The 14,983-nt window shown below is 40.6% G+C and overlaps 1 protein-coding gene across 1 annotated transcript in view; it reads right to left on the bottom strand.

The window, feature by feature from the left end:
• The window catches only part of LOC149286005 (proprotein convertase subtilisin/kexin type 5-like), a 352,398-nt gene that overhangs the window by 269,007 nt on the left and 68,408 nt on the right, over window positions 1-14,983 (bottom strand). Inside the window, exon 3 of the mRNA XM_089494526.1 lies at window positions 12,168-12,281. Coding sequence (XP_089350652.1) covers window positions 12,168-12,281 — 114 coding nt within the window. The remainder of the gene's footprint in view (window positions 1-12,167; window positions 12,282-14,983) is intronic.

Below are 14,983 nucleotides of genomic sequence, written 5' to 3'. Positions count from 1 at the left end.
TGTATTTAAAACTGAAATGCTTCAAAGCACAGATAATTGGAAGGGGTCACAAATGGAGAAAGAACTACTATGTGCCACCTCACTACCACCACCACCACCCCGCAGTTAGTAGAAGTTTTCCCCAGCACTTTAGGGAACAAAAGTTAGAAGATCAGCTCCTTCCTCCCAGCCATGGAATGTTTTCCCCAAGAAGCCTGCCTGTAGCTTTCCCCTAAATTGCCTGCCTGTTGTGACCATATCTTCAGTGTCAGATTAAGAACTCCCATGGTATTCAAGGAAATATAGTTGATTGATTTTTAGCATACTGGCCTTAGGCAAGTTGATTATCCTTGGAATTTGTCATTTATTCTTTTGTATAGCTTTTATTGTTATTAATTTTGTATATTTTATGGGTTTCTGGTTCATTTGTTTTGCAATTTGGGAAGGGGAAAATCCAAGAAACAAAAACATAAGTGCTAAGAATACCAACTCCTCTTCCTTGGTGCTTGAAAATGGGATGGTTATTGCCATTTTATTTAAGCTGGTTAGGATAGATCACTTATGATAAGGCAGTGGAAACATTCCCAAAAACCATGTGCAAGAATGGTATCTTATAGTATAACCAGGGTGGCCAGATTGGATATGGCACCCGGCTCTTGTAACGTTAAGACTAAGAAACAGAACAAGGTACCATAAAACTCCATGAAGCTGGGCAAAGGTTCCAGACGTCTCTAGGGAAGAGACTAACATGGCTTTTGCCACCACTGAAGAGGCATGAGCCATGTTAGAAGGGAATGGCTACAGCTGAAAGTTCAAGCCTGAAAGTAAAGGGGAAAAAGCTACCTAGCCTTATAGATTTTTATGGTATCTCATGCTGCTACTCAATCTGTTTTGGTGTACAGTTACAAGAACCTTGTCCCATATCCAACCTGGGAAACATAATTATAACTATGGTTAAAAGGAAATGTTTACACTAAACCAGTCAGTTGTGAATACATAAACAAAAGTCTATGAGTCTAGGAGTTTTAGTGGACTTCCTGGAACCCCTTGGGAACTGTACTATGCTGACTTTCCTAGTACCACTGCTGCTGCCAAGTACAGCTGCAGGTTCTAAAATTCACCACAACCAACAAGGAATTCCCTGACAATGTGCAGCACAAAACAAACACATCCTTACTTTCAAGAACTAAGAGGAAATGAAGGCGATGAGGCAGCTGCACCGGTGATTCTGCAATAGCAGAGATGTTTGGGGCACACAAAAGGGAAGCAAAAGCCACAGGAGGTATTCCAGCTGTGTGCTGCCCACGGAGATGTGCAGAAAAAGCTGGCAAATGCATCCCCCCTTTTTAATATTATGAAATATAGTGCAGTATATATTGCAACTTTAAGCCCAAATAGACTGAGAAGCAGGGCCAGTGTGCCCAAAGGAAAGTTACTTTGCTGCTGGTAATGGATTTCAAAATTCATTGCCTGTCACTTACTGTCCTTTGTCCTGGGTTCCCACATGGTCATCTTAACTGACAACAGAAGTAACATCTGAAACAGAATGTAGGCCTGTGACTCCTCACTTTTCGTCTCCTGCATGATTTTTAACATCTTTGTCAGATGATGAAACCACTGTAGCCTTGAAAGCTTGCAACATGTATTTTGCACATTTTTGCTGGCCTAATAAAAGAATCACTGTCTTGTAGATTTTGTATTTTGTTCTGTTATACAATATAATAGTTACCCAGGTTTCAATTTATGAGGTAGTAATTCATTTATATTTATTTATTTGGTGTATTTATACCCTGCTTTTCATCCACAAAGGCTCTCAGAGGGGCTTACAATTTCTTTTAATTAGACAGTTCCCTGCCTTCAAGCACACAATCTAAAAAGACATGACACAAAAAGGAGAAGGCATTCGTGGTTCATTGGTTCTTTTCTCCCTCTGTGCCATGGTCATGGCAGATGGACTGGAGGGAGGACTCTTCTTCTTGCTTTGGGCTAGGTCCGATGGATATAATATAATATAATATAATATAATATAATATAATAAGACTGATATAAAATTCATATCTAACACTTCATTCCAGTCTCAAAAGAAAACCCAACAGATTTTCTATTGTTAAAGAAATATTGGATGTTGTGTGTGTTGATTCCAGTTTGGTTGAAAAGGTGAATTTAAAGAGATTACTGAAAGTTCAAATAATAAATGAAAAGATGAAAACACTTCTAGCAAGGTTTTGCTGCCATACATCCACTTAAAAGATAAGAGTGGATTATCCCTCCCTGAAGACAAAATCAACAGACGTGTGACCAGAACATTTAGTGCTATTTGATGCATCACTAGAAAAAAGCCCACATCATTTATGTGTGGGGGAATGATACCATCTTATCTGTGATAAGCAGGAAAATATCACATGATAGGCAATAGGTGTACTGTCACAGCTTATTGGTTCAGGGAAAATAATGCTAAAACTTTCTTTTACAGAGTGCTACTGTTCTTACCTAAGAAAATCCTACAAAATTCATGTGGTCACCATAAGTCAACAGACAAATTGAAAAAACTTGTACACAAGCACACTGAATGAAACTTGGCATGAAAATATATTAGTTGGCATGAAAATATATTATGGAGTTAAGAGCACAAGTAAATAAAAACATGAGAGATTTTAATGATTCATACCAAAAGCCTAGTACTTTTTCTTTTTCTGAACTATTTTTCATCTGGTCAGTCTATGAGGTTTTTTTTAAACTGCTCTTGAACAGTAAAATAAAATATCAGACTTTTTTTTATCAAAGATGAAATTTGAAATTTCTTCTTCACTATAATGGATCACAGGATACTAAATCCACTATTTAAAGGTGAAAACTTTTTTCAGATGTTAGTAATGTTGGCCCCAGACGGATGGGCCCTTTGCGGCGTCATGGCGACGTGCTAGGGTTGCCTCGGGGTGGCACGTGCATATACCCTGCAACCCCTAGCATGTGACGATGATGTCACAGCTGCACAGCACCATCTACACGGTACGCACAGCTATGACATCGCAGCAGCACAGCATCCAAACAACACTGCGCAGCTGCAATGCCATTGCGACGTCTCTGGTGGTTTGCGGCAGCACAACTGCACCGCAAAAAGGAGTCACATCCGGGTGCTCCTTTCTCGCTGACCAGCAGTGTCGCCCAATTTGGTTGCTGCGGCGCTGCTGCAGAGCAAGGAGAAGTGCCTCCCCAGCGCCTCTTTTTGGCGCTCTGTACCGTGCCGTACCTAAAAATAATACCTCTTCATGCACCATACAGTTACATTTGTTGATACTGGTAATTACATGCTTATTCACAAATGGATGTATATTGCATCATATGGAAATTCTGTCTGTAATTGACCAGGATCATGATGGGTTGAGCTCCCATCACTAGTCCCAGCTTCTGCCAACCTAGCAGTTTGAAAGCATGAAAATGCAAGTAGATAAATAGGTGCCACTCTGGTGGGAAAGTAAATAGTGTTCCGTGCAATTATTCTGGCCACATGATCACAGAGTAATCTCTGATGACGCTGGCTCTTTGGCTTAGTAACGGAGAAGAGCACTGAACGCTATGGTCAGACATGACTTGACAACCTTGTCAATGGGGAATACCCTTACCTTTAACTTAATTGACTAGGGATGCATCTACACTGTTGAAATAATGCAATTTACATCACTTCAAGTGCTGTAGCTCTACTCTATGGAATCCTGGGATTTGTAGTTTTATAAGGTACTGTGGACCCTTATTATACACTGGGGTTTGGTTCCAAGATCCCCCCATGGATAACAAAATCCATGGATGCTCAAGTTCCATTAAATATAATGACATAGCAAAATGGTGTCTCTTATAAAAAATGGAAAATCAAGGTTTGATATTTGAAATTTTTCAAACCATGGATGCTTGAATCCATGTATAAAAAAATCTGTGCATTAGAAGGGCCGACTTCTCTGCCAAAGAAAACTGATACCTCAGAAAACTACAGATCCCCAGGATTCTGGAGGATGATTACATAGCACTTAAAGTGCTGTCAAACTATTATTTATACAGTGTAGATGCACCCTGGCTGGCCAGCCACGTGTGTCCATCTCAGCCCCAGCACAGACCATCTCGGCCCCCCACCCTGCCTTCCAGAGGGAGGAGAGGAGAAAATAGAGAGGATGGACAAGGAAAATCAAACAAGAGCCAGAAGACAGATGAGAGACTAAAATATAGAAGGTCTCCAGGGAGGGAGGAAAAAGGAGGGAGGAGGGAGGAGGAGGGTAGGGAAACGATCAATTCAACAATAATGGTGGGAGGGAGGATGACATAGGAAAACAACTACTGGACAGCAGCAGTAGTGATGGGTGTCACTAAAGTGAAGAACTGCAGTGACATCATAGTTAATATTTGTTAGCACTGTGCACAGGGATGTGTAGGTGGTCCTCCTTGTATAACCCCCCACCTAGAGAACCCTATGCTGAGACATCGAAAGTGTTGGACAGGCAGGACAAGAACACTAACAGAGAGATAGATAGAAACTAAAAGAAAAAACACTTGCTAAGGGGAATCAAAAATGATGACGCGAGCATCAGAAAGACAAACCCCATCAGAAGCAGCACCATACATAAAATAGGGACATGGAATGTGAGAAGCATGAGCCAAGGAAAACTAGATATAGTGAAAATGGAAATGCAACACATGAACATACCAGTACTGGGGGTGATTAAGTTAAAATTGACAGGAATGAGCCACTTTGAATTAGACAAGCACACGGTGTTCTAATCAGGGAATGAAAAGACAAGAAGAAATAGGCTGGCTTTCATACTAAGAAAAGATGTTGCAAAAGTATCAGAGGATACAATGCAAAATCAGACCAAATCATCTCAATAAGGCTTCACAGGAAACCTATGAATATCACCATAATTCAAGTATATACACCAACCACTAAGGCAGAACAAGAAGAAATTGATAATTTTGCAAAGGAGTACAGGAAGAAACTGACAACATACCAACACAGGATGTCAAGCTGATCATTGGAGATTGGAACACAAAGGTTGGAAGTAAAGAAGAATCAAAAACAGTAGGCAGATTTGGACTAGGCAAAAGGAATAAAGTAGGTGAGCATCTGATAAGATTTTTGTGAAGCCAACAACCTATTCATTGCAAACACATTTTTCATACAACCAGAGAAACAGTCATACACATGGACATCACCAGATGGCCAACACAAAAACCAAATAGATTACATAATTGGAAGTAAAAGATGGTGAAGTTCCATACAAGTGTGGCCAAGACTAGACCAGGTGCTGATTTTGGCACATGAATTACTCTTTTCAAAAAAAGAAAAAAAAGTGAAACTCAAGAAGATAAAAAAACATGTCATTATACCAAAATACAATTTAAAAAACATTTCCATAGAATTTATTGATAATATAAGGAACATATTTGTAGTACTAAGAATAATAGATCGTGAACTGGAAGAGCTTTGGTCTGAAGCCATGAACATAATAAAAGAAGAATGCAAAAAGAATGCATCCAACAAACAGAAGTGAAGAAACCATGATGACAGATAAAATGCTACAAGCAATAAAGGAAAGAAGAGAAACAAAACAATATGGAATAAAGAGTCATATGAAGTTGAACCCCAAATTCTAAAAACTGAGGTGGAAGCTGCAATAAAGGAAATGGCAAAAAAGGTGATATTCCAATAGAATTGTTGCAATCCACATTGACAACTCAACATATGTCAACAGATATGGAAAACAAAACGATGGCCAACAGATTGGAAGCAATCAATATAATGATGGCCAAAAGATTGGAATCGATCAAGATGGAAGAGATAAGAGGAGAAACAGCAAGGATTTTGTGCAAGGCCAAGTCATCACCCAGCAACATAACCAAAAATGAAATAAAAGCTATCAAGTACCACAATTCGGCCCCAGAAATCATCATTCTCCCAGCAGACAAAGGCAATGCCACAGGTATCAAACACCATTGAGAGGTTCAAAAGCACCAGCAGGGACACACTCCTCTTGTCAGTGCTCAGGCAAAGATTACCCACTAAGGTGTCCATAGCAGTCTGAAGTCTGTATCCTGCTCTGAAACTGGTTTGAAATGGGTATAGATAATTTGAATAATCCCAAGGCCAGCTGGAGTTGGAATTCAAATGTTAATTTATTTTGTTTTGGTTAGCAAGGTAAGTTACCCTCAACTTTATACATTTCTCCTCAATGTTGAAAGATGGTGTTCCTCAAGGGATGTTGAGGATGTTAAGAAGTCTTTGAAAGTCCTCCCCTCTTGTCCATGTGTAAGGGATTAGATGTAGATGAATAAACTAATGCTCAAAGAAAAGGAAAGTCCTGGGTTCTAGATGGGCTATCGAACTCAGGGCTGGTGATGCAACCTGTTCTGGGAGAGATAGCACTCCCTCTAAAAAAAGGTTCAAGTACCCAGCTTGGAAGAACTCGTTGAGAGGTCAGATGGCTGTGTTGTCCAAGAGTTATTTTGCCCAAGGTCACATTGTGCTCCAGCTGCTACATTTCATGAGGAAGGAGGCTACAGTCACAGTGATACAAGCTTTAATTAATAATTTAAATTATTTTAATGTACAGTGCGTCCGTTCCGGATCCCTCTGCGTAAGGCGAATTCCGCCTATGCTCAAGCCCCATTGGAAACAATGGGGCTCGTGTGCGGCGGCGCGGTGGCGCGGGGTGCAACGGGCGCGCGCGCCCATTCAATTGAATGAGACGCACCGCCTCTTCCACCCCGCGTGCGCACCGCGGCTTGAGCGTGTATGCTCAAGGCCGCGTATGGCGCGCCTGCGTATGGCGCGTGCGCACTGTACTCTGTATGAGGCTCTGCGTGAACACTATTTGAAAATTTGTAGCTATTAAGTATTGCAATAAATAAATGATTTTAGCTTATCTTTCATTACACAAGTAAACTCCACAAATACTCTTTAATACAGTGCACTGCGTCATACGCAGCTTTCAGCATATGCTGAAAGCCGTGCATGGGGCACAAGGGGTGGCACGTTCCATTTGGATGAATGAGGGGCACGCCCATGGCGTGTATGCGACATTGCATGCACAAGCCCCATTCACGCGGGGGGGGGCGCGGGCGGAACAGATCCCCACATAAGCCAAGGGCGGACTGTAGCTTCATAGGACTAGTTCATAACTTTGACGAGGTTTCCGGACTCTTAGGATGCAAGCATCATTTAAACAGCATACTTCCAAAGTGACTCTAAGCAGCTTTATTTTGGCCTGTCATGGGGCCTAAGATTACTATATTGAGGCTGTCATCCTTCAGCCACATCATGAGAAGGCATAACTCATTAGAAAAGACAATGATACTGGGGAAGGTAGAAGGCAGGAGAAAAAAGGAAGACCACATGCCAAATGAATAGACACAATAAGGGAGACAATGGACCATAGACTGTAGGGCCTTAGCGGGGGGGGGGGGGAGAGGATAGTGGGGCTTAGAGACTTCTCATTCACTGGGCCACCATGACTCAAGGTTGACTTGAAGCCAGCTAACAACATCTGAATCTAGTCAATGTTGTCAAGATCATTCCACTACTTTATTTTTTAGAAAAGCTACCCCTAATCACCACTACATAAATTTAGATGAAATGCCAAAATGAGCTGCTTCCTCAAAGAGAAATACCAAAAAGTTACAAATAATTACCCAAATTAACCAAAATTTGAATGAAGAGGTAAACCCACAGCTTGTAAAAGCATTGCTGTGGCACTGAAAACATCCATCTTCCAAGACAACACAAAGAAAGGAGAAAACAAAGGGTTTAATAAGAAAAGGAACAAGAAATAGGAACCTATATTCTTTTGACAGATTGAACTGAGATATTCTCAGCTTTTTCTTCACTGTGACTTTTCCCATCTTTTCTCTTAGTTCCAAAGTACTATCTTGACTGTTACACAAATCAAGATTAGCCAGTGTTCTGTCATTCAGGGGTCTGGATTGCACAACTTGACCATCAATCTGCACTGCCAACTGTCAAAATTTAGCGAAGAATTTTGATGCATCATAGTCACATGAAGTGACCATGCTTCCTCCTATCTTAACTCCTCCTTTTTCAGATTCTAATTCTGCTTTTCTTATGATGTTTTCAGCATATAAATTAAACAAGTAGGGTGATAGCTTGCCTGCCCCCTTTGCTTACTGGGAACCACTCTGCTCCCTGAATTGTCTCTTGTCCTTGTTACAGGTTCCTCATTAGGACTACCAGATGTAGTGGCATCCCCATGTCTTTAAAAATATATTACATGTCTCCCCTTGGCTCTGTTCTTAGAAATTGCTGAAAGTTGATGGCATGTTTGTTTAAAAGAGATAAACCTTTTAGGGTAGATGACAACTGTTATTGTCCTGACTATAAAACAACCATCTCAAGCCACTTCTCTCTGGAAAGCAAACAAATATTGAAATTGGCTGCTTCCATTGTATTCCAGTGTGCTTGTTCCAAAAGAATCTGAAGGTGTATTATCAAATCAAAAGAGCTAGAAAGCTTTTCATAAATGATCAGTCACATATAACAGAAATAAAAAAGAATACCTGAGCTTTAGGCATGTAGGCTTGGTTTTACCTCTGATAAATGTACCTATTACAAACATATAGGCGGGCTACAGACGGGCAGGGGAAGACGTCTTGGAGGTGTATTCTGCTGAATACGGAGCCTCCAGACCGCCCGCCCCGGGGACGTGCTTCAGGTGTTGGGGCTTCCACATGGGGGGCAGTGAAGAAGCCTCACCTGGGTCCGTTTCAGACCCGGAGTTTCCAAACCGCCGCCTCGGAGGACGCCGCAAAGAGAGAGGCAGCTTCCTCACGGGCGGCCCAAACCGCGGCTTTTTTTCCCCTTTGCCGGCTGGCGGATGCGCAGCTGCAGCGCTAAGCAGCGGCGGCAGAAAGCCTATGGGCACATTTAAAGTGCCCAAGCCCCTTTAAAACTTTTTCCCCCGCTCTGCCCAAGAACAATGGTGGTCTCCTGCCAGCTGGTGATCAGCTGGTGTTGGCATCCTTGTCCTCTTGCACTTTGCCAGTGTCACCAGCATCATGGATGCCTCCTCTCCTTTGGTCCCCGCGCTCCTGCTGAATCTGCAATGCACAGCCACAGCTGTCGCCGCTGCCACCGCTGTCCCCCTGCCATCCCCCATCACCTCCCTTGTACATATATAAATATTTACAGTTTTAGCGTTTTTTATTGTTAGGTGAAAATGGCACAGGAATGTGTGTAGGGGTTCACTTTAAAGTCCAAACTTTCCAAGCAGCGCATGCGTACATGTTGCTCTAGGGTTAGGGTTAGGGTTAGGGTTACGAGTCTTAAAATGCGCTGCAGCTGTGCTGCAGCTTCCACACCTGCATGGCAGCGGACGCTGCAATTAAAGCCTGACTGCAAACTGCGCATGTTCCAAGACCCCGACTCATTATGCGACGCAGCAGACACGGAGCTTTTAAATGGGCAACTTAAATTAGCAGCGTAGCAATTCTGGTGTACCGGTGCAGCAGCTCTCATGGCTTCTTCCACTTCTCGATATGTGTCAGCATTCAGGTAGGACTGCTCCAGTTTCTGCAAAATGTTTGGCTGGGACCATATAGCTATGAGGTCAGCCGTCTCAGTATGAGACCAAGACATCCCCCTGCCTTTTTTCGGGGTGCTGGTGGATGGCTGTGCCATCCTGCCTGGTGGCAAAGGGGAGCCACCACACAGCTGTGCCAGGAGCAGCCGAACTGTGCCCGTTCCCAGGTGAAAATGGCGCAGGAATGTGTGTAGGGGGGACACTTTAAATTCCAAATGTTCCCTTATCACTTTCTACAACCAAAACATCCGCCGGCAAAACTTACAACTTCCCGCGATTCTAGCAACGCATGCGCACAAGTGGCTCTAGGGTTAGGGTTACGAGTCTTAAAATGCGCCACAGCTGTGCCGCAGCTTCCACAGCTGCATGGCAGCGGACGTTGCAATTAAAGCTTGACTGCAAACCACGCATGTCCCGGACCCCGACCCATTATGCGACGCAGCTGACATGGAGCTTTTAAACAGGCAACTTATATTTGCGGCGTAGCAATTCTGGTGTACCGGTGCAGCAGCTTACATACGGAGCTGCACACGTACGCCACAAATCAAAAAGAAGTGGAAAAAAGCAGCACCTTTTTAATGCCGCTTCTTCCCGCTTGGGGCGTGCAGGCGGCGCGTTCATGACGGCATTCAGGTAAGGGCCGTCTGAAGGCTCTACCTTCATGACGTCATGAATACACCCCTTTTTGCCCGTCTGTATCCCGCCATAGAGAAAAACAGTGGGGGAGGGAGAGCAGGGATTAATGGAGACTATCATAAGAGAAACCAAATACAGATAAAGTCATAATTTTACATGTTTAACATGCAAACTTCTGTGTATCTCTATATATGCTCCTATTCCAAGTAGAGAATGTCAGAAAGGAAAGAAGAGAGAAGTTCTTGTGAGGGGGGAGAGGAGAAGGAGGGAGTAAGAGAATCCCCATCTAAAGGAGTCCTCTCTTTCAAACTCTGGAGTGAAATGAAGCTGCTCTGTCCTCCCTTTCTTTACTGCCTTGCCAAACTATACTGCTCAGATTGAACATAGAACAATACGAATAGCATATTCAGCTGCTACTTTGAGTTGTTTATTACATAACCTGAGCAGTATAAGCCATCCATTTCATGCCCATTATACATTTCAGGCAAGAATACCATCCACTTGCTGCTATTTTTATGGTTTGTATTAAATGGAAAACATTGATTTTTATCATAAAATGGAGAGGAATTTTGTCTCTTTGCTTTGATTTATGAAAGCTTTTTAAATGGAGAGACTTCAGCTTGACTTCCACTGGCAACTCTAACTACAGTAGACCCATAACAGTTGGTCCATTTACTGAGATGGCCAAAAAGATTCATGGCTATGTCTCCTGTTCATGAAGTAATTGCAATATAATTACAATGAGTGGTCTGGTGTAATTTGGATTTATTCCATGGATTTTTCCATTCAATGAAGAATTCATCTTAAAAATGTGATATACGTCTGTTGCAAGTGACAAAAAGAACAAAACAACAAAAAATCCATTATAAAACTACATGTTTTAATTCACATGGTTAAGTGTGGACAATAATGGAACATGTTACTTCTTTTGGGAGACACTTCCACAATATGGACACCAAACCCTGGTACTCAAAAAAATTCCAGAAGTAAGTAAACAGGAAGCCTCAATGCCTCAAAAGCAAATCATTGTTCTCTTGCCATTCTTAGGATAACATGATATCAAAACCTGCATCCTGAACTGAGACTGGAAATGAAATGGCAGTCAGTAAAGATGACTAAGGGTAGGATTGGACTTGCTGGCCCAAGAATAGGTTCCTCGTTCTGGATCAAGTGAAGTCTTAAAGGTACATACATGACAATAATATCATTTGGAATTGGTCCTTCTCAAAAATCCATATTCAAAGATCCCACCTATTTTAGCACGGATATTCAAGATTAAGGAAAAATGGAGAGAGCTTGCACTAATGAAAGACAGAAATGCCAGAAAGCACATTGATATCTTTGAATATATGGCTGTCACACTCAGCAAACCTTTATTCAGCAACTATAGATCCAGTCCAAAGACATTCATTAACATTACTGAATTAAATTACACACAATTTCAAACTCATGGCGGGCTCAGTTCTCATTTGTTAGAGTTAATAAAAACATCTGGCCCATCATTCCCACACCACCCCTTCTTTCTTGTTGCAGCTAGATTCTTCTCACACAAATGACCTGGAACAGGCTTGAACAGTGTATGCTTCCTCTTCAGAGTTATCTCATCACCTGTGGCTAAAATCACCATGTTTCTGCAATTGCGGTTTCTACTGTATAACCCAGCACATACCCTTCCCAATATTTTCTGACAGAAAAGGCCTATTTGCAACTCATGACAAGCAGGAAATAAATTGTAATCAATCAATAAATTAAATATTACCACTGTGAGTTCTTTGCCTCCAGTTAAGAAATTCTCCTCCCTCTGTAGTTTATCATGATTATAACTGCAGGTAATTTTTGTTAACAAGTCAGGTTCAGGTTTCAGAACAGTTATTGCATATCATAAAACAAAACAACAACAACATATACCTCACTTTTTTATTATGAAAGACTACAGTGTAAAAAATAAACAGCATCTAATCTATATGGACTTACCATGTACCACATACTCTGCCATTTTGGATCATTAAAATACATGGATTGGATGCTGCCAGGTTTGTAATCTCTTTTTGTCCTTATTCTTACAACTTGCTGTTCTATCCATTCCACCTGTCAATAAGGAAAATATTAGGTAAATATCAGAAAATGAATTATTATGCTAAACAAATATTAAAATGCTATAAAATAAATAAAATACAAATATGAAGGTACTTCTTAGAAACAGGAGATTACAACATTTCTAAGTGCAGAGTTCATTTTGATACATTCCTTTCTTAAGAATATATGGATAGTTAGCACCACTACTTAGATATAGTCTATAAAATGGCCTTAGAATATACTGCAACACCTAGTCATTACATGTGGCAGCAGTCTGGATTGCCTGAAATAAAAGGATTACCAGAAATGAATATTTGTATGTGTTTGTCCTATCCCAGTCAATCTAAAAGACAAGTAAAGCAGAGGAGAGAATTGTGCAACTACATACAGGGACATACACTTTAGCACATATACGATAGTGCATACACGTTAGCAGAAAGTTTGCTTTAGAATATGTAATTTTAGCAAGAAGCTTATTTTAAAATATGCAAGTAAACAGTGGCTACATAAAGTCTAAGCTACACAGGTCTGTATCTGTTCTCTGTGTTCTGAATGTTCAGTACTTTTCTGATGATAAAAAATTCAGTGATGAAACATGGTCTGTGACCTTGATGCTTTTCTTTTGGCACCTCTTTTAAGCTTCTTGTTGTTTACTTAACCTTTTGTTCATTGCCTACCATTGCTGGGAGCAGGTAGTCTCATTTTACTTTTTTACTTTCATATAAAAATGGCTTCTAAATACTAGTCTTTGTATGAATCATGATAAGTGGTACATTTGCAATGAATTGCTGTTCTACCTTTCCTGATTGTAGGTCTGCTAAAGCTTTTTTGAATATATCACAGTATTACAAGGTTAGGTATTGATGAGAAAACCAAACTACTGTATACAAGTAACCGTTCAAACAATACCATTTCTTCCTGTTTCAACTCGTCTTTTAAAAATGAAATGCAACTACTATACACATAAAAATCAATACACATATCTTACATAAGAAAGATGTAGCACAGAACTGCTTCAAATAATGTATCTTTTGTTCATATTTGTAACTTTAGAGTTTACAGAAACACATCTATAAATAGTTCTTGAGAATCCAAATACATTTTATTTTACTAATGTCACAAACTACTTCCAGGTTTTCGGAGTAGATAACAAACTTTTACAGGAAATTTTATCTTGTAAACTTATCCATGTTTAATGGAAATGTTTGCATGCCCTGACTTTAGCACGCCTTTTAAGTCAGAGTAGCTAGTGTGGTGTAGTGGTTTGAGCATTAGACTAGGATATTAAGGCTGCATCAGCACTGCAGAAATCATAAAGTTTGACACCTCTTTAACCACCATGGCTCAATGTTATGGAATTCTGGGAGTTGTAGTTTCTGTACGAGAGGTTGCCACAACAAACTACAAATCCCAGAATTCCACAGCATTGAGCATGGCAGTTAAAGTGGTGTCCAACTGGACCATTTTTGCAGTGTGGACGCAGCCTGGGTGTCCAAGCAAATGCTCACCTAGTCCAATAACCCACTGACTACCACTTTCCTAACCTCAGAGGAAGGCAAAGGCAATCCCCCTTCTTTTGTCAAGAAAACGCTGTAATAGGTTTGCCTTAGGGTCAAAAACAAGTTGAAGGCATGCAACAATAACAGAGATGTGCCATGGTCTCAGCATCTGAAGGAAAGCAACGAACTAGTGAGCTTTCTCCTGTAGGCTTTTCACATAAACCTTTGTGTTACCAATCATACAATTTCATTTATATTCTCTAGCCTTATCTCACCAGCATATTGGGGGGGCTATTTCTTCTCATCGGTTGGGTCAGAAGTCAAGTTCCCTCTTTTCCCTGCTGTACCTTTCAGAGCCTTGGGGTATCTTCTAGAATATTGTTGTAGAATGGCACAGACATATAAACAGAGAATATAGGCAGAATCTGGGGAGTTCATTCCACACCAAGAGGTGTGTACAGGGACCTTGGGAATCACATTCATGGTAAGTGTAGCTACAAGCACAGAAAGATGGGCTTTCTCTGCAAATATCTGCTGCATTCATAAAACATCAGTAAGCTTACTTTTGCACTAAAGGTTTTTTTTGTCTCTTAATAATAATAATAATAATAATAATAATAATAATAATTTATTTCTAGCCCGCCCTATCACAGAGAATCCAGGCGGATTACAACAGTAAAATACATCAAGGTTACAATAAAATCCAAAAATAAAAATAAATAAATCCCTATGCCCACCCCCTAATCCCAATGCTAAAACAATCATATCGTGATTAAACAATCATAATATAAAAACAGTAGAACAATATAAACATTCGATTAAAATTTATGATAATCCTGGAATCTGTTTTGATGTGGCAGCCGTATTTGGACCTAATCAATGACAGTCTCAGACCAATTTTTTCCATGGACATCCATCCATCATTAGACTCCTAAACAAACAATGAAGCCATTTTAGGAAAATTACTTTTACTAGGACACATACACAATCTGACCACTTGATTCCTAACAGAAATGGGCTTTTATCCACCACTATTTTCCAAGGTGCAGCCCATTAAATCAGCTCCTTATGTCAAGTAGACTCCTCCTTGCACAACTTTCTATCAATTCACACTTCATAACACATTTCATACCAATGCAAAGGTCTCATGGTGCTTAGTGATGGCTTTACAACAAAAAAAAAGTACAGAAATATGGATAAAATAATATTCTAAAA

The sequence above is a fragment of the Sceloporus occidentalis genome, unplaced genomic scaffold (genome assembly GCF_023333645.1).
Source record: "Sceloporus occidentalis isolate IW3139 unplaced genomic scaffold, rSceOcc1.0.p SCAF_73, whole genome shotgun sequence".
NCBI lineage: Eukaryota > Metazoa > Chordata > Lepidosauria > Squamata > Phrynosomatidae > Sceloporus > Sceloporus occidentalis.
Note: the sequence above shows the minus strand (reverse complement) of the source record. Positions and strands in the feature narration are given on the sequence as shown.